This window comes from Drosophila busckii, chromosome 3L, assembly GCF_011750605.1.
Source record: "Drosophila busckii strain San Diego stock center, stock number 13000-0081.31 chromosome 3L, ASM1175060v1, whole genome shotgun sequence".
In the NCBI taxonomy this organism is placed as follows: Eukaryota; Metazoa; Arthropoda; class Insecta; order Diptera; family Drosophilidae; genus Drosophila; species Drosophila busckii.
In genome coordinates, this window is record NC_046606.1 from 15,766,863 (window position 1) to 15,784,478 (window position 17,616).

The 17,616-nt window shown below is 39.9% G+C and overlaps 3 protein-coding genes across 4 annotated transcripts; 1 reads left to right on the top strand and 2 right to left on the bottom strand.

Moving 5' to 3' along the window:
• Nucleotides 1-513: 513 nt before the first annotated feature.
• On the bottom strand, nucleotides 514-1,428 carry LOC108598157. Its single transcript, XM_017984774.1, has one exon. It carries the CDS (start codon nucleotides 1,426-1,428, stop codon nucleotides 514-516), a length of 915 nt encoding a protein of 304 aa, XP_017840263.1.
• Nucleotides 1,429-12,701: 11,273 nt separating this feature from the next.
• LOC108598731 lies at nucleotides 12,702-13,854 on the top strand. Of its 2 annotated transcripts, none has more exons than XM_017985463.2 (2): nucleotides 12,702-13,724; nucleotides 13,776-13,854. In XM_017985463.2, exons 1-2 carry the CDS (start codon nucleotides 12,889-12,891, stop codon nucleotides 13,780-13,782), a joined length of 843 nt encoding a protein of 280 aa, XP_017840952.2. In that variant the 5' UTR covers nucleotides 12,702-12,888; the 3' UTR covers nucleotides 13,783-13,854. The 2 variants fall into 2 exon arrangements, with proteins under 2 accessions (XP_017840952.2, XP_017840953.2); XM_017985464.2 differs by lacking the exon at nucleotides 13,776-13,854 and having other exon boundaries at nucleotides 12,702-12,846; nucleotides 12,900-13,753.
• A 1,121-nt stretch (nucleotides 13,855-14,975) lies between these two features.
• On the bottom strand, nucleotides 14,976-16,799 carry LOC108598940. The gene is made up of 2 exons (XM_017985706.2): nucleotides 16,730-16,799; nucleotides 14,976-16,228 (listed from the first exon to the last, which is right to left on the bottom strand). Exons 1-2 carry the CDS (start codon nucleotides 16,736-16,738, stop codon nucleotides 15,014-15,016), a joined length of 1,224 nt encoding a protein of 407 aa, XP_017841195.2. The 5' UTR covers nucleotides 16,739-16,799; the 3' UTR covers nucleotides 14,976-15,013.
• Nucleotides 16,800-17,616: the final 817 nt, after the last annotated feature.

Here is a 17,616-nt window from a genome sequence, read left to right on the forward strand (position 1 = left end):
AAATAAAAAAGTATTTAAAAATAATTATAATAAATATTTAATATGTTCTAAAAATAACGTAAAAGAAAAATTTATATAACTTGTTATTCCTAACAAGACTTTTTCACTCTTACGAGCAAATCCCCAAGTTTCTTTTCTTTTTCTAAATGTTTTAAATTAAAATATAAAGCTCAGCTGAATTAGAATATCATCTGAAAACGCAATAAAAAAATTATGAATGAGTATAAACTGCTAACTTCCCATGTTGTGTGCTGAATGTTTCCAAAGTTGGGATTTCTGTGGGATGCAACGTATAAATTGCAAAATTCTTTATGTATTAATTTGGAATTTAGAAATAAATAAGACAATCTACACATTCAATATTTTACTTTTATATATTTACATAATTAAACTGTAACTTAAACTGTAATTTTCTGCTAAACTGAAGTGTGCACTAGGACTAGAGCTCTGTACTTTAAACAATAATGATGCGCAGCTAATAGCGACATTCAGTTGCTATGCGTTAGGTTAACTCTAGTCATGCAGCTTACTGAAGGAGAGTGAATAGCCCAACATTTCAGCCTGAGCTGATTGCAAAGCCGTTTGAAGTTCGTTTCCATTGAAGTGCCGCAAAGATGCCGCTGGATTCTCAAAAAGTATGAGCTCAATAGTGACGCCTTGCCGCGGCTCCTTGCTGGCTGAGCTATAGCTGGGCTGCAGCAGCTCATCGAGCTCCTCGTCACACAGCAGCAAATAGTTGTGCTCATGCGGCATAAAGTCGCTGGGATTCTGAGAACTTGTGTAGTTGCGCACCGTGCCCTTGACGCTGCGGATATTGAGATGGTAGCGATCGTAGATGGTTAGCTGGAAGTAGAGCTTGCGCGTGGTTTTGGGCGCCACAAGCCAAATGACATTGAGACCCGCCTTGTGGCCATTGATGCGACTCAGCTCACGCTCCAAGTGCTTATCCCCAAGCTGCGCATACCAGGTGCTGCGGCAGGCGAGCAGCATAATGGGCAGATAATTGTTGTAGCGCTGATTATCCCGTATGAGCGCCGAGTTGAGCCGACTTAAGTAGCTCAGGCCAGGACGCGTCTCGGGCCGGTCCCTCACACCGCCGTACAGCAAGGAGGCCAAACAGTGATTATTGCCGTGCACATTGCACAAAGGATCAAAGCACACGACCAAGGGCTGCTGCTCATAGATCTCCGCGTGCATTGAGAATGGCGCACCCACGTGCTTGTGCAGCAGATGCGTTAAGAGATTGGTGGGAAAGACAACCGTGTTGCGGCATACAGGACAATTGGCTGGCGTGTGTGGCAATTTGCGGACGGCTGCTTGCAGCTGTTTCGCCTTGGCTTCGTTCTCTTTGATTTGCTGCAGCATCTCGTCCATTTGCTTCTCACGGCCCTTTTGCAGCTGCACATCGATTATGTTGCTGCTGTTCATGTTGAAGAACGAGGCTCTATAGAATATATGAATTGAATTTTAAAACCCGAAATCTAAAATTGACAAGTTAGTGAAATGCTAAGCAACAACAATAAAAGGTTAAGACAAGCCTCAACACTTGCTTTATACAATTAATTATTTAAAGCGGTTGCCAGCTGTCGTCGTCGTCGTCGTCGACAGTGGCAAACTCTATTTTGTCGCAATTCCTTTAGTGCTCTTTTTAGTTAGTTAGCTAACAAGCAAGATGGGGCCTGCCACTGCCACTGCCACTGCAGCTGCAACTAAAAATCCGCAACACTTTTTGGCTGCTTGTGGCACGTTAATCCGCTTCAGCATATGCATTGAGAGACACCAGCTGTCCTCAGGCAGCACTAAAGCGACCAAATTGCAGTTTGCTCTCAACAGCTAGACGCCAGGCCAAAGGCAATGCAGTGCCCATTGAATGTGCATGTGTGTGAGATAAACAAAAACCGAATTAGTCGAGAAAAGGCCCAAAGCAAAGTGCCAAAATATTTTCGTCTCCATTTTTATACACATTCCCATTTTTGGAAAAGGGTATCATGAAGCTGCGCAAATTATGGTATATATAAAATATTTTGTATATTTTTAATTTAAGCCTTCTAAGTAGCGGATAATTAAATTTGGACATATGTAAATGTATTTATTTTTTTCATGGAGGACACTTGCTAACACCTCGCTGGCGCCACAAAGTGTATCAAAAAGTTGTCTGCGCCTAGCATTAATGCGTGCTGGTTTTTTTTTGTTGCTTGCATTCAAGTCAGCAAACCACAAATGGCTAAAGCTTTGACTGCAGCTGCTGCTGTTGCTGCTGTTGCTTGCAGACTTGTGCTGCTTTAGAGCTTAACAACGACAGCTGAAGCTAAGGACTTGCTCAAATATTGTTTAAAGCAAGGAAGAGATTGTTAAGCGCTTTAATAATTTCCAAGCAATTTAGCAGTTGCTTAAGTTACAACGCTCTAGTTTATGCAAATTATGCGCAAACTAATTTTCATTTGCTTGACAGCCACAAATTAAATTCAAATTGAGTGATCACATGCCACAAGGCAAACATAAACAACGGGCGCAGCTAATTGTGGGCGTGGCATAACTAAGCTCAGCATAATATTATGCACACATTGCATGTACAGTTGCTGAGTCACGATAGTTCATATTCTGTTCCGTGAATTTGCTGAAATATTCACTTCAAACTTTAAGCAGCGTTAACCTTCGCCGACTTTCTATAGCAGCTTAATGGATTCAATACAAAATGTCTGCCTGTGTGTGTTGCTGCTATCAATAGGAGAACAACACACAGCAAAGTTTTTGGTACATTTGTCAATGCTAAGCTGCCTGACCGCCCGCCTGACTGACTGACTGGCAGTCTGTTTGTCTGTTAACTGCTGCAGCAATTTGTGTCACAGATATGCGGCAACTGTTGCTGTTGTACTCTACACCTCGGAGCAGTTTTGTGTCATAAGCAGACGACTGCTAATCAGTCAAAATTGTTCAGTTGGTGGGCTTTAGCTATGTCTATGGTCGTGCAACTGACTTTGTCACGTAGGCGAAGCCGCCATTTTTGTTTGATTTATTTACCTGGCACGCGGCTAAAGCAGTTAACTGTCAACCCCACACACGCAGAGACGTTTATATAAGCAGAAGTATATAGGACGAAGGGTCATAAAAAAATTCAATAGAAAAGTTAACATACAGCACTGAAAATATAAATAAAATTATATTAAATAGGCTAAATGATTTAAAGGAAATTTGATTACTAACTAACGTAAATTTTAATGGAATTCACTTTGCAACTTCCAATTGAACATGATACCAAAGCTGTTAAATAATAATAACGAATCAGAAAATACCTTTATGCGATTATTTTTCATTATAATTTAAAAAAATATTAATTCTATTCTCTATATTACAATACATTGTATTATATTTACCTTTAAAAATATACAAAACTTAAGCTTCTAATCAGCCAATACAAATGAAAAGTTTTTTATCTGCATATCCCTTAAAAAATTGCTTAGCTTTACTTGATCGATAGGCTGGCAGTCATCTTGTGACTTGTGACTAGTCTATTTGTCTTACGCAGTTACGCTGCTGATTTCTTTCAGTGTATAGACATTGGGTATATGTTTGTGCGTTTGGATTTTAGTTGAGCGCAGCTGTGGCCCCATGTTGTCAGCTAGCTAACACCGCATGCATGCCAAAAAATCTGTAAGCGTCGAACCAACTGACCAGCCATTTAGGTAACAAACCACCCAACCAACCAACCAACCAACCAACCCACCCACCCACTAACCCACCACCCAACTATGTAACTAACTGAATGCATGAATAACTGGCAGACTGTTTGACGAACTGTTTGGGAGTGAGTGATTTTTTGTTTTTGTGCGCTGTTGTTGTCATTCAGTGTCTTGGTTATCAACTGGCCGCCATGTGTGTTTTGTGGTTTTGGAACGTTGTGCTGTTTGATGTGTCTCACATGGCGTATGCGTAACGCGTAACGCTATATTTGCCATGCTGTGGAACTCAAACTCAAGCTTTGGCTACAACTTTAGTTGGTTTGCATGCAAATTTGTTGTCCAAATTGTATAAAATGTTGAAAATTAATTTGTTGTCGCTGCGCTTGCATAATTTGCAGTTAAAATTGAGTATACGCCATGTGCTGTCCAGGCATATTTGTTGTCGCTGCTGCTGGTGCTGCCGCTGCTGTCCAAGCGCTGATTGCAGCCAAACAAATTGCAAAGTTATTAAGCTTATTAAAAAACAACAGACAACAAAACAAGCGAAGCAGCAACAGCAGTAGAGAGCTGGCTACAAAGACATTCTTAGGCAAAAAGTTGTTTTGTAGAAAGGCAGCGGGTAAATTGCGTTTTGCAAGTGCGCTTAACTTTTGCAGCTACTGTTTGCTGCTGCATAATTTACTTGGCAACATTTTCGCAAAACAATGCAAATAGCACATGAAACACGCCTCCCTCCCTCCAACCAACCACCCACCCACCCACAAGCTTTAGTCGTAAGTTGCAAATTTTTCGCTGATGCTCGTTAATGTTGGGTTGCGCAATTTCCACTCGATGTTTGGCCTTTGTTGCATGCAGCAACCAGTCGCCGCATTCTATTTATGAATTTGAGTATTTGTTGTTGGTGCCATTAGCTTTTGCTTTAATGATGCTTTTTATGCAATTGTCTGACAGTTTGCTTTGTACGCACTGCCGAGCTAAATTTGATATTAGTGCGCATGGCTCACTTTACTTTAGTGCGCTTAATCAGACAGCAGACAGCCAGCAACAGGTAAATTTCTCTGCACAATTTTCTACATTAGTCAGCATTAAATATGCATGCGCCTTGAGTAGATTACACGGGCATACAGCGCGTTATGGCAAAGGCACAACAATAAGTAACAAAGTTTTTCCTTGTTGCTTTCTTTTTCGCCTTCATTCTTTGTTATGAACGCTGCTGCTGCTGTTGCTGCTGCTGCCGTGTAGAATTAAGTGCAGCTGCCTGTTTTACTTTATGCCAGCAACTACTTTAACAAACTTTAACTGCGCTTTAACAACAAGCAAGTTAATGATGCTTACCGTATACTACAGTGCGCCTCTGGCCAGGCAGTTAATCACCTGCGGCTACCACAGCCAGTCGTCGCCAGAGTCCATACAGCTTGCCTCAGGTAAGCTGAAGAATTATTGCCCCTACGCGCATGCACATCCTTGTTACCAATGTGTTGATTTCTGCGTGAAAACTGCAATTCGTGAAAGTTCGCATGCATAAAATAAAAGTAAAAAAGTAAATATTTAAAATGCTCACACGAACAGCATCGTTCTCCGGCCTATATTAACTGTTTACATAGTATAATTGCTTCAAATAATTTATTATTTTCAGCTGCTGCATTACCTCAAGCAAACGCTAAAGCTTATAGCTTGCCTCACTTATTTATTTATTTATTTTTGCATTTCAAATGCAACTCTCTCTTGTGTGTGTAATAAGATTGGTTTTGTCCTTTTCGTAAATTCAATTGAGTGAAATTAGCACTGACATGACATTTTGTCAGCTGTGCTGCGGCTTAAGTAATAATTAAATAAATTACGCATGGAAATTCAATGAACTGAAAACAACAGAGACAGGCAGAGCGTTAAAGAGAGTGAGAAAACAAGTTGTATGTGAAGCTGACAGCTGTGTGTATGAATATAACTAACATTTCTCTCCAGCTCTCTCTCTCTCTCGCTCTTTCTCTCTCTTCTGCGCTCTCTTTGGCAAGGTGCGCAACAAATTGAAATTGTCATTTAATAGACAATAGGCAGCCAGCTTGCCGTGTGTCGAGTGCCGTTGAAAGTGCCTTGGGAGCCTCTCAATGCATTGCAATGCAAATTGCGTATACGCAATGTGTGACAATGCGCCAACAACAAAAGCACAACCCCTCAATTATTTAGATCGAGTGCATTAGCGCTGAGCATAATATGTCAACCATGTTTTACACATTTGTAAACCTGGCAATACCTATGTATATGTCTGTGTTTGTGTGCGTGTGTGTGTGCGTGCGTGCAATAAATCTGCAAAAGTTTAAGCCACAGTTGAGTGCTAAACAAATATGTCAACGCATTGTAAACAAGCTGATAGGACGCCCAAAGCAAACAGCTGTTGACCAACCAATCCAAAATCAAACAATTTGAATGCAAATGCAAAGAACTGAGAGTAAAGTCTAAGTAAATGCTAAAATTCCAATGCAATGCACTTTGTATTGTGGTCTACAGTAAAATTGCAATTGCTAATCAGACAATGTTGGCACTTTTGTGCTACAACATTTCTTAATGTCTGTTTGCTGTTGCCTGCTGGCTTAAGTCTGAGCTACTAAGCACTAAATCGAAATGTCAAAGCGATTGCTAAGCGCCTCTTGATGCTAAGTAATTGAAATTTAAAATTAACTAAAAGCATGCATTCAACTCTTTGTATGAAACTCACTTAATAAAAGCAAAAAGCTTTAATTTTCAATTGCAACCGGTTTATTAAGCACTGATATGTCAAGAGTTCAGATGAATTGTGCTTTAAATTTCATAATTAAATATTATTTTACGGCAAGCATACATATTATAACATAAGTTAATTATAAAAAAAATTTCCCACATTTTTTGCTGCTTGTTCATTGCAAAGCAAGTTTATTAATATTCCCACTTGTTTGGCCATAAATATGTAAATTATTCTTTTAAGTGCGCTTAAATCGATTACAACTTTGGCTATCAGCAAGCTGCATAACTTTTTTTATGAAATAATGCTGCTTAATTTGACTTTTCAACAAACGCTTTGAGATGCGACCAAGCAAATAATTTTAATGTTAATTATTCAAAGACACAACCAGAGCTAAGGCTTTAACAGCTGAGCTGCTTGCGTTGGCTGTTAAAGCCGCTGAGCTGCTTGCGTTGGCTGTTAAAGCCGCAGGCTTAACAGCGCGCTGTTACTGTTAAGCCGATCACAACTGTTACGTTCTGTTGGGCGGTGGTAAATTAATTTGAGACCTATCCAGCGTTTTGAGCTTAAATGCATTTAATCCTTCTATACAATATATAAGTTATAGCAAAGGGTGCACAAAAGCCATTTGGTTACCGTTTGGCGCAACTTTCAATTAGACTGTGTGATTGGTCGTTACCCACATGGCAATTATGTAACCTTTGTCTAAAGTCAATTAACCGTTCATACCTGCATGTGTGTAGTCTGTTTGTGTGTGTGTGTGTGTGTCGATTTTAGAGGGAGACTTTAGAGCTATCTCTGGCAGAGCACTTAGGCTATGACGCTTTACACTGCCGATGAAACCTTTGGCTGTAAACCAATTAGTGCTCAAAAAGCAGCTAAAAGGAACAAGGTGCTGTCCTTGCGCATTAATTGGATTATATATGTATGTCTACGCAGCTAGAAAAGCAATTTATGTTGCCCATACACAATGTTTTTAGTGCAAAGTCAAATTAATTAAGCTGCACTTAATAAATAAACACAAATACGAATAAAAAATTAAACAGGTCAGTTGATAAATAAATAAACGCTGTACACAATTGACAAGCCCATTAAATAATAGAATAATCAGAAATGGGTAAAAAGAAAACAAACACACACATATTTACATATTATTGCATTTATGCGTTTAATTAATTTGCCACAACATGGCACAAAAATTAATTTATAAATCATTGTATCTACGTTTATGCATTGCTTTTGTGTTATGTACAGTGTACCTAATCTCTCGCCCACTCCACACAAAGTTGACTGCTCCCTTATATATATTTTCGGTCTAGCAGACAGTAAAGAATATTTTGTATTTTATTTCTAATAAAAGCTCAATTAAGTTTGAACTTTCGAAATTGAATTTGCGACACTTTTGCATAGCCAGCACATGGCTTAATTAACTTGCCCAAGCTTGACATAAGGCTATAAATGACACTATAGCTAAATAATTCCTATATTGTTATTGGCTTAAATGGAAAATTTCATCAATAAACTTGCCGAGCAGCTCAGATGCATTCTAAGCAAGTTCAACAATGACGTTAAGTTGAACTGTCAACTGTCTTTTTGTGCTACCACAAAAGTTGGTGGGAGGACAAAGCAGTCGAAGCACACACACCTAATACTCAAGACCCTTCCAGTGTATCTGTATGTGTGTGTGTGTGTGACCGTGTGTAAGTAACTGCAAAGATGACTTTGTCTACGCTTGCTGTATTCGATAAATGTCAACAAGTTTTCAAGTTTTAATTGAAACGCTTCAACAAGTTTGCAATGAAACGTCAAAGACAAAAATGTTGGGCAAAAATCTAAGAAAATGAAATTTACTTACTTTTTCTTCTTCTATTTTTTACAAGCATCATCTTCAATAAACCAAAGATCTGCATCAGCTGCAGCCTGTCAAGTAAGTTCAAGAGTCAACAAGGATTACCAAAAGTTTTCATCGTGTCTGCAGCCCGTTGAGCGCCAAAGGCAATGCACATGCTACATATACATACATATCATAAGTTAGGGCTATAAACTGTCAAAAGGTCACACACAGAGATTGGGCCCCTTTGTCAAACAATGCAATTACCAAGACTTTCCACAAGGCAACAACCGCAACAAGAGCAATTTGTCTACACAGTTTCTCTACTGCTCTAGAACAAGTTAATTAATGAATGAACAAATGCTGGCAGTGTGTTTTTAACCTACAAAGCATTTTACTGTTGGGCTATAGCTTAAACTTCGAGTGCTCATGCGGCATGCCCGGCTGCATTGCTTTAAAAAATTTAATATATTGCATAGAAATATTTGTGGCAACAATAATTTCCGTTGTTGTCAGCAGACAATGGCCTGAGGCCTGAGCCAAACTGTCAAGCTGAATGTATGTGTGTGTGTGTGTGTGTATCCTGGGCAGCGTCTTTAACTGCTATCCGGCTCCATGGTTATCCGGTGCGCCAGCGCCAGCACCAGCTCATCCACACTGCTGTCACCTCGCTCACTTGACAGATTTCCGTTTGACGACAGTTTGCCATTTTATTGCGTAGACATTTCATTTGTCAGTCGTCGCTATCGCAATCGCATTACTTGCACTTGAATTGTTCAGCACTGTATTGTTTAGTGAAGCATTATACTTAACAAATTCAGCTTTCATGCTTCAATTTCTAATTATAAACATTGCTTTTTTCCGTCGTAAGTATTTATTACTTTTCATTTCATTTTTGTATAGTATGCTGCTGACAGCTTCAATTAACAGCTGAAAGTTTAAGCTAATTGAAAATGTTGTGCGTGCCCATTGTGCAAAGCCGCTTGAGTGTAAAGTTTGTAGGGTCCGCTGACTGTTTTGTATCTGGCACTATGACCAGCATATAATTTGTTAATTTAAAATAAATGATACAATTCCAATGCGGTTATTTCTATTTAAATGTTAAAATGTGCTGCTATAACGGCGACAAGAGCCACAACACACAACACACACTTAATGCACATTTAAAAATTCCATAAATATTAAAAAATATCAACAAGCGACTGCAAATAGCTCAATGCACACACTCCAACGCATTAAATTTTATTGGCAGGGCACAAGCGCTCGCACTGACCTAGTTTAGCGTTGCTCACTTGCGCACCTGCTGACATAGAGCAGCAGACACACGCACGCTGTTACACAAGCGAAACGCAGGCAATGCTTATACCCACATTACGTATACGTCCTGTGGTGTGCTGCACAGTTGGTGGCAGGAGCGCACAACTTTGATCTATGGCCCCGCCGGCGCTCAAGCCTTTTGCCAACCAGGCAGAATAAACATAGAGAGAGAGAGAGAGAGAGAGAACGGGAGCGAGAGAGAGGTGAAACTTTACAGAAAAGTAATTTCAGCACTTTTCACGTTAATTAAATTAACACAGCAAGTGTCCATTATCAACCAGCAAATCACATATACACATACATACATATGTACGTATATTTAAGTAAAAGTAAGTGAAAGCTAGTTAACTTTAAGTTGAAATGTGCTTTTAAGCATTTAATGCGGCTCAGACAATAAGCTCAGTCTGCATCTCATGTTCATTATTTTATTTTTATTTTTATTTTTATTTTTATTTTTATTTGCGCTACGCATGAATATTTGATCTAAGTACAAGCCAGCCAACAATTTAAAATAATTCAAGAGACCCTTGCGGTCACAACCAACAGCAATAAAAGCGATAAGCAGCAGCAAAAGCAGAAGCAGAAGCAGCAACTGGCAGCTGGCCCAAGCTATCCACTGGTTACATAAGATTATCTGACAGACACTTAGTACATATCTCGAGCATATTCAAGGCAAAGTGCGTGTATGCAAGGAATTATCAAGTGTTTGTCAACACACACACACAAGCACACATGAGACACAGACATTTGTGCGCAACTGTAGCTGGAAGGCTTGTGTTGGAAAGTGTCAGGCTGTAAGCACTACAAAGAGCTTATGTAAAGTGAAAGTGCGGTGCGCGTGGCTGTGTTATAAGTATGTGTCCGCCAGGCCAACGACCGGCAAGCAACAAACACACCCACACACGCAGACAGGCATACAACTACGCTATATGTATGTGCATACTTAAATAAGTTGCAGGATTAAACGACACACACACACACACACACACACAACTGCTTGAAGGCATTGTCATCAAACCAAGTTAGCGCCATAAAACCAAAACGAAACTGAGCATGAAACTTGCGCTTTGACTTCCACTTGGCTGTGCGTCCCTATTTAATAGCATACTTCAAGGCGCTTTGATTTGACTGCTCCCATATTTTTATACACTTTGGCATTCTAATAAAAAATGGTAATGAATGTAACAGGTAAAAGAAGGCGGGGCACATCCTATAGAGTAAACATAGTCTTGATCAGCATAACAAGCTGTGATGATTTGGTCCTATCCGAAGAAGTCGGCTATAAGAGCTGATACTTTCTAATTCCGAAGCAGATGCGATAAACCTTATAATTAAAAATCGAAATCAACTATTTACGCTAACAATATTTAACAGGCTTGTTATAAAGCCTGCATGGACGGTCAAAGTGCATCAAAAAGTTGGCTATGCTCAGCGTTAACATCTCCTCAAGTAAGCTATAAATAAGATTTATGGCAATGTGATTTTATTTTTGGCAACATTATCAAATATTTATGTGCTTTAAAAATTTGATTGTCACTTGTGCGACAACTATAAATATTCCATTTGCATATATAACACTTTTTTGTTTGTTATTAATAATACTGTTTTGATTTGTTGCTTTCTACTTTTGCACTCAATATATAAAAGTCGGCACAAATTACTTTAACCCTTTTCAAACAAAGTCTGCTCCCCAAAGGCTTTAAGTCATTTGTCAACGAGGAAAGAAAGAATGTCACTGGCATACACTAACACTAACACACTTTTCACACTTTCTTATGCAAATGTGCTTAGACTAAGGCCCAAGTAGCAAAGGCAAATGAGCATAAACAAATAATATGTGTATGCAAAAAGAGAAACAAACTGCCGTTGGCCAAGCACATTGCTGTCAACGTTTTCACACATTAAGCCTATTTTATTCTCGGCTCTTTGTCAGATTGAATTACTTGGCCTTGCCATGAATATATCTGTCTCTAACAAGTTGGGCGCACAATTTATGTCAATTCCTCTGAGAAATTTTCCCATACATATTTAATCAAACCGCTCGCCTATGGCAGTTAAAGTGCATTACACTGTTCAAAATAAATCGTGTAAAATGAAATTAAAACAAAAACTATGACAGCTAGGTGGAAACGTAGCTAGGCTATTATAAAAGCGTATAATTGAATTTTTTATAATACGCTGAGCTGGTCAACGCGCAAACATAAAGTGGCCCAAAGAGCCAAAGCGCCGCAGTGCTTTTCCTTTTCATTTTTTCTCAGAAAATAAAATATAAAAAAAAGCACACCCAAATGGTTCCCACATAAAATACAGCCGGCGCCACTGTTGCCCCGACATTTAATACTAGTTGTATGCGGAAGTGTGTGTCTGTGTCTGTGTCTGTATCTGTATGTGTGTGTGTGTGTTTGATAAAAAGGGGGAGCGCACATACATAAATTCAGCTGCTCTTTGATGCAATTAGGAAAATCGCTTGGTATTGGAATTTTGTAAGAACAGTGATAGCTGAACGTGGCGGTTTTGTGGGTTCGGTCCGCAACGATTTGTGGTTGGGCTGAGGTGAAAATTAAATGAGATTTGGTGGTCAAGCTTAATGCATTGACTGCTTTATCGTAAGGTACGAAAATTGTTACTTGCCAATTACTTAATGAGGAATATGCAATTTATGGAATTTTAAGTGCTTTAAAGCTTAAATTTCATAGACGCGAGTTTGGCATAAACCAATTCGAAATACACCGAGATGAGAGTGGACCAATAGTTGTTCGACAGCCAATTGCCAAATAATCCTCTGAAGGAATACGTAGTAGTAATACCAATAATAATAAAAAAAAATTCTTTAAGTAGAATCTTGCCCATGGCTTTTGATTAAATTTGTTAATTACTGTGTATTCTTCGATAAAGCAAATACAAAGAGTGCAAGACTCAAAATCAATGAGAAACATTGGTACTTGTTGAGTTTTTTTGTTTTAAATAAAAAAATTATCAAAGCTAATTCTCGGATTATTTTTAACAATTTTACATCACATTTTTGTATTCTGCATTTTTAAGAATACTCAAATTATAGTTGAGAATGATGTCCTGTAAGAGGATAAGTTCTTATTTTATATTTCTCATCTAAACAGGTACAAAACCAATTGCACTGACAATTTAATCAAAACTGGGCGACATGTTGTTCAATAAAAAAAAATTCCAAAATTGTTTGGTTGTTAGATAAATTCAAGTTTCGCATTCAGAAGAGATTGAAAAGCTTCTTTAACAACAAGTTTATACATTAGAAATTGAATTTGGCCAAAGCAACGTTCCCATTGGTGAATTTAGCCTCTAAAGCAATAGAAAACGATTTATAACATATGAATTCCAGCTGCGACCGCAAGATAATGAACAAACGCTGCGGAGCAGCATCGACGCCGCTGCCCAAATACCAAATCCAACTGCTGGCGGATAAGTGCGTTGTTTTGGTGGAGGCCAGCGGCTACGAGTCGGAAATATTTCTACCGCAGCTGCAGTATGGACGCATTGGGCTGGTGAACGTCATTTGCAGTCGGCAGCCAAGACTGCGCATGAGCCAACTGAGCTTAGTACAAGTCACAGCGCTGAGGCAGCGTAAGCAGCGTCTGGGGCATTACCAGCACCGCAAGCTGACCACGGCAACGGCGGGACTAGCGCCCGCCAAACAGCTCAAGCTGAACAAGGCCGACTTGGTTATGGCCGCGAATGCACAGTACGGTAGGCTGCGCTTTGAGCTCAAGCTCATTTCAAAGGGTAACGTGGTGCTTGCGGAATGCAATGGCTACGAATCTGAGATATTTCTGCCTCATATTTCTAGTCATTGCATAGCCATGAAACGCGTCACCGCCGGTGAGCTGGCTCAGTGTGCGCAAAACACAACGAGGTCGCCGCAAAAGTCGCTGCAGCTGGCGCTGCCGCAGCCAGTGGCGCAGCGCAAAGTATCGGCAAGTAGCACCGCGGCCACCGCAGCTGTGGCTGCTGCATCGGTAGCCGCCCAGGCCATGGGTCTCACGCAGCTGCTGGTGAATCCCATGCAAATGTTTAGCAAAACGCAAACAGCGCCGATGCCACAGCCTCTGGCCAAAGGCGTCAAGCCCACGCGTAGGCACATCAAGCAGCTAAATGCGGAGAACATGGGCGCAGGAGATCAGCGCAAGCATAAGCTCATTGCGTCCAGGCATTAAACTTCAAATATATCTGAGTATTTTTCTAAACTTTGTTTTTGTAGCTTGTAAGCTATTCGATTAAAAATCGTATACGAAGTAAAAAGTTTTGGTTGAACGCAAATTATGAATTGCAAATTGAAATTGTTGCTGGACAAGAGCGTAGTGCTTGTCGAATATCCCGGCCAGGAGCCGCAGCTATTCATGCCCTTCATGCTGCAGACCAACGATATTGTCTTTCAAAACATTATCTTTGACTATGAATCGTCCAAGACTGAGCCAGAGCTGCTGGAGCTCTTGCCTGCGCACTCCGAGATGGTCTTCAAGAACGCCAGCAGCAGCAGCAGCAGCAGCAGTAGCAGCAGTAACGCCAGCTTAAGCTGTAGCAGCAGCATCAAGTGCATTGCGCCAAGGTCATCATGCTGCAGTCAGGTTGTACCACCTGTGCCAGCGCCCACAGCCACAAATTCCAAACTTGCTATGGCTTACGTACTTCCAGGTGTCCAGATACGCAGACGAATACCCAGCAACAATGTATCAGCATCCTATGATGCCATGCGCAAGGTCTTCTATACAACTGCAAATCAAAGCTGATGATGGGCAGCAAATCAAGCATACGCCATGTGTTACATAGTGTGTAGCAGCAATTGATTATTCATGTAAGCAATCGCTGCTCACCTACTGTGTGGGAAATGGTCCAGATGCCTAGCAGCCCATGTCAGCAGTATAAATTTCAAGTTAGTGTTTTGTATTTTATAAGTGAGCTTTCATTAAATTAAAATTTGTGTGTAATTTGAATGTTTCTGTGAAACGAACTAGAGGCTATGCCAGTTATTACATTTTAATACATTGTAGCTGAAAACTGTAATTTACATACATTTATAAACTTTTGCTTTTGACTATTGTCGCCTTGTGGGAATTAATGTGCAAGTAATTCATTTAATTTTTTTAAATTTATTTACAAATATTTGTTGGAGTAATTTGCCATGCCTTTAAATATATTAAAAAATTAAATATAAATAATTTGTAATCAATGGCAATATTTCATTATTTGTGCAAAAAAATTTTATTTGATAATCAATTTGATATCGAATCACAGAGTTATGAATTCTTTGGCCAAGTCACTGGCCTCTTGCAAAAAGTTGAACTTTAATCTTTTTGTGGTATTTTATGCACTTCCCCCTTAAACTATTTGCATAATAATATGATAAATTAATTAAGTAATATATAAAAATTATAATTGGATTGGTTAACAATAAATATAAATAATAAATTAGACTAAAATAAATAATTTATATGTATCTTATTGAGAAGTAGTTAGCAACTCGTGCACCTCTCGCAACTGGGCCGGCAAATCCGTGACAACTTTGGCCAAGTCCGATACGCGACAGGCATAGAGGTAGCCTTTTTTCAGATCCGTTTCTTGCAGTGGGCGCAGCCAAGGTATCAGCTCTGGCTGCAGTGGCTCACATATCACATACGAGTCCAGAATTTGTTGCAGAGTGGCGTGTGGATTGTTGACGCCCAAAATGGCGAGACCACGGTTAGGTTGCTTGGTATCAATGAGCACGCGATAGAAGAGACGCGGCACGGGCAGCACAGCTTTGTTGTTGTCATCTGTCAGCAGATAGAAGCTCGTTTGTGCCTCATCCGTTAGTGGCATGACACCATAGGCGCCCGTATAGACATTCACCGTGAGCTTCTCGCTCTGCACAAACAAGCGAGTTTTAGTTTCTAGCGTAGCCCAGTTGCCGCCATTCAAGCTCTGCCATTGCGGCATGGCGTTCAGGTAGGTGAAGCTGCTGCGCTGCTGGCTGGCATAAATCAGATCCGACTTGGTGGCCAGGTGTCCGCGTGACAAAAAAAGACCCCTCTTTTTGTCAAACAGTTTGGCCGCCAGCTCGGGCTGCTGCAGCAGCTGGGCGGCACGTTTCGCCTGGTATTGCTGCGCGTACAGTCGCTCCATGTTATAGCCCACAAAGTGGCCAGCGGCGCTGAACTTGACACGCTTCACCCGCTGCTGGAAGTGCACATTCGCCGGCGTCAGCTGGTAATTGGCGTAGAGCGTGCGCAACTGGGTGGCATCGTGACATAGCTCCAAGGTGCGCACGAAACGCGACTCGCTGATGTTATACCCCACACGATAAATACGCGCCCCAGGGCTGACAGCAGCATCTCCACACGTCCGCCCTTCCATGCGCTCCGCCACATACTTCAGCTGCTGTGTGCAGCTAAAGTCACCAAGTTCACGCTTGCCCCCAGACCAAGCGAAGGTTCTGTCGTGCTCGCAGCGCGCGTAAATGGAGCGCTGGCGGGCATCTATGGCACCATCGCTGCTAGCATTCGCAAAGGCGCGACTGCAATAAAGCTCAATGCTCGCACCACGTGGCACCTCCAGCAGTCCGTCCTCATTCGGCTGCCAATAGCTGTCCCTGTGCGGCTTCAAGTAGAGCGGCTGGCACCCGCTGCGTTCCGGGGTAAATCTTTGTTGGCACGTCCAACTGGCAGGGAGCACCTGCTGAGCATGGTTATTGGAATTATTAAACGATACAAAAAAGTAAGCTGTTAAATAACAATAAGTTGTGCTTGCTATAAGATGAATTAAAATAAACGTGGAAATAAATTAATGACAACAGAAATGATTACTGGTTTTATATGCTTGACGCTAGATGAATAAACAATAGATATAGACAGATGTGTTTCCATTAGCAGCTAATAAAACAAAACACCGTTAAGGCTTAAACTTTTATCATTTAGCATTTTATAATAGTAGCGTTTTTTACTTTTCTGTAAACAATATACAATAATAAAAATTATTCATTTCTATATCATTAGTTGACAAATAACTTAGAGCTTTTGTAATCGACAAGTTATTTTTAACTTTAAATTTTATTAGCAGTCACTTCTAGTAGCTAAACAAAACAGAATATATGTATGATAACTCTACTAAATACATATGTATATGTATGTAACTAAAATAAAAGAAAGTTGTAAAGTTTTTGCCAGCTTGGCAACTTACCACGCTCATTTGGCTCGTCTATATGCAGATCATTTATATCTTTAACTATTTGCTCAACATCTGGTTTCGGTTTTAATGCTTCACGTGCTTGAATCTCCACGGCAATTAGCAGTGTAAGCCAAACGACATACAATTTACTTGCGATTAACATTACTGCGATTATTTGTTGTGACACCTGCTGCGCTTGGCACTAAACTAAATGACTTGCGATTGAAAACAGTTGCTTTATCAGTGCTTATATTTCTCTTCTACACTTTCGCGAGCGCTCTCACTCTCGTTCTTTCTCTCACGCGCTCTCTTGCTGCTTTGTTGTGAACGTGTGTTGCTTTGCTTTGTTGTTTTTACACGTGAGCAAAGGGATAGCAAATTATCTTTTTTACTCTCTTCATTTATGCCAATGCATATTTGCTTATTTAATAAATATGTACGGCTTCATGTATTGCCATTAAGGGGACTTTGTTATTTACACAAAGCTTAACAATTAGCCTTGTTAGGTCAATTTGATTTTTATTGTGCGTCAGCATGTAGGTCAAATATGCAATTACTGTTGACATATTTCAAGTTTCTATATTTAGTAAATGTCATATCTGGCACACAATTAACGCAAGCAATCTTGTTTGATTTTCTTTGTTAGTTTCGTATGTATATTAGAGTGTCCCTTATATATTGTTTTTTTTTAATTAGAGCGTCTTTTATTTTTCAATACTTATTTTTTTGTTTTGTTTATGATACGCTCTTTATTTTTATCTTATCGTATAACAACTAAAAAGCAAAGAACATTTTGAGTCTAATTGTAAGTTTAAGTTTGTAGGTCTAAAAGAATAAAGAGTATACAAATTAAACTAAAAAAATTCCCCCAGGAGAATTATATAGATCTATAGACTGCT

What these genes read in the sequence shown, in the direction of transcription:
- LOC108598157 (XM_017984774.1), bottom strand. Translation starts at nt 1,428, where the DNA reads ATGAACAGCAGCAACATAATCGATGTGCAGCTGCAAAAGGGCCGTGAG.
- LOC108598731 (XM_017985463.2), top strand. Translation starts at nt 12,889, where the DNA reads ATGAATTCCAGCTGCGACCGCAAGATAATGAACAAACGCTGCGGAGCA.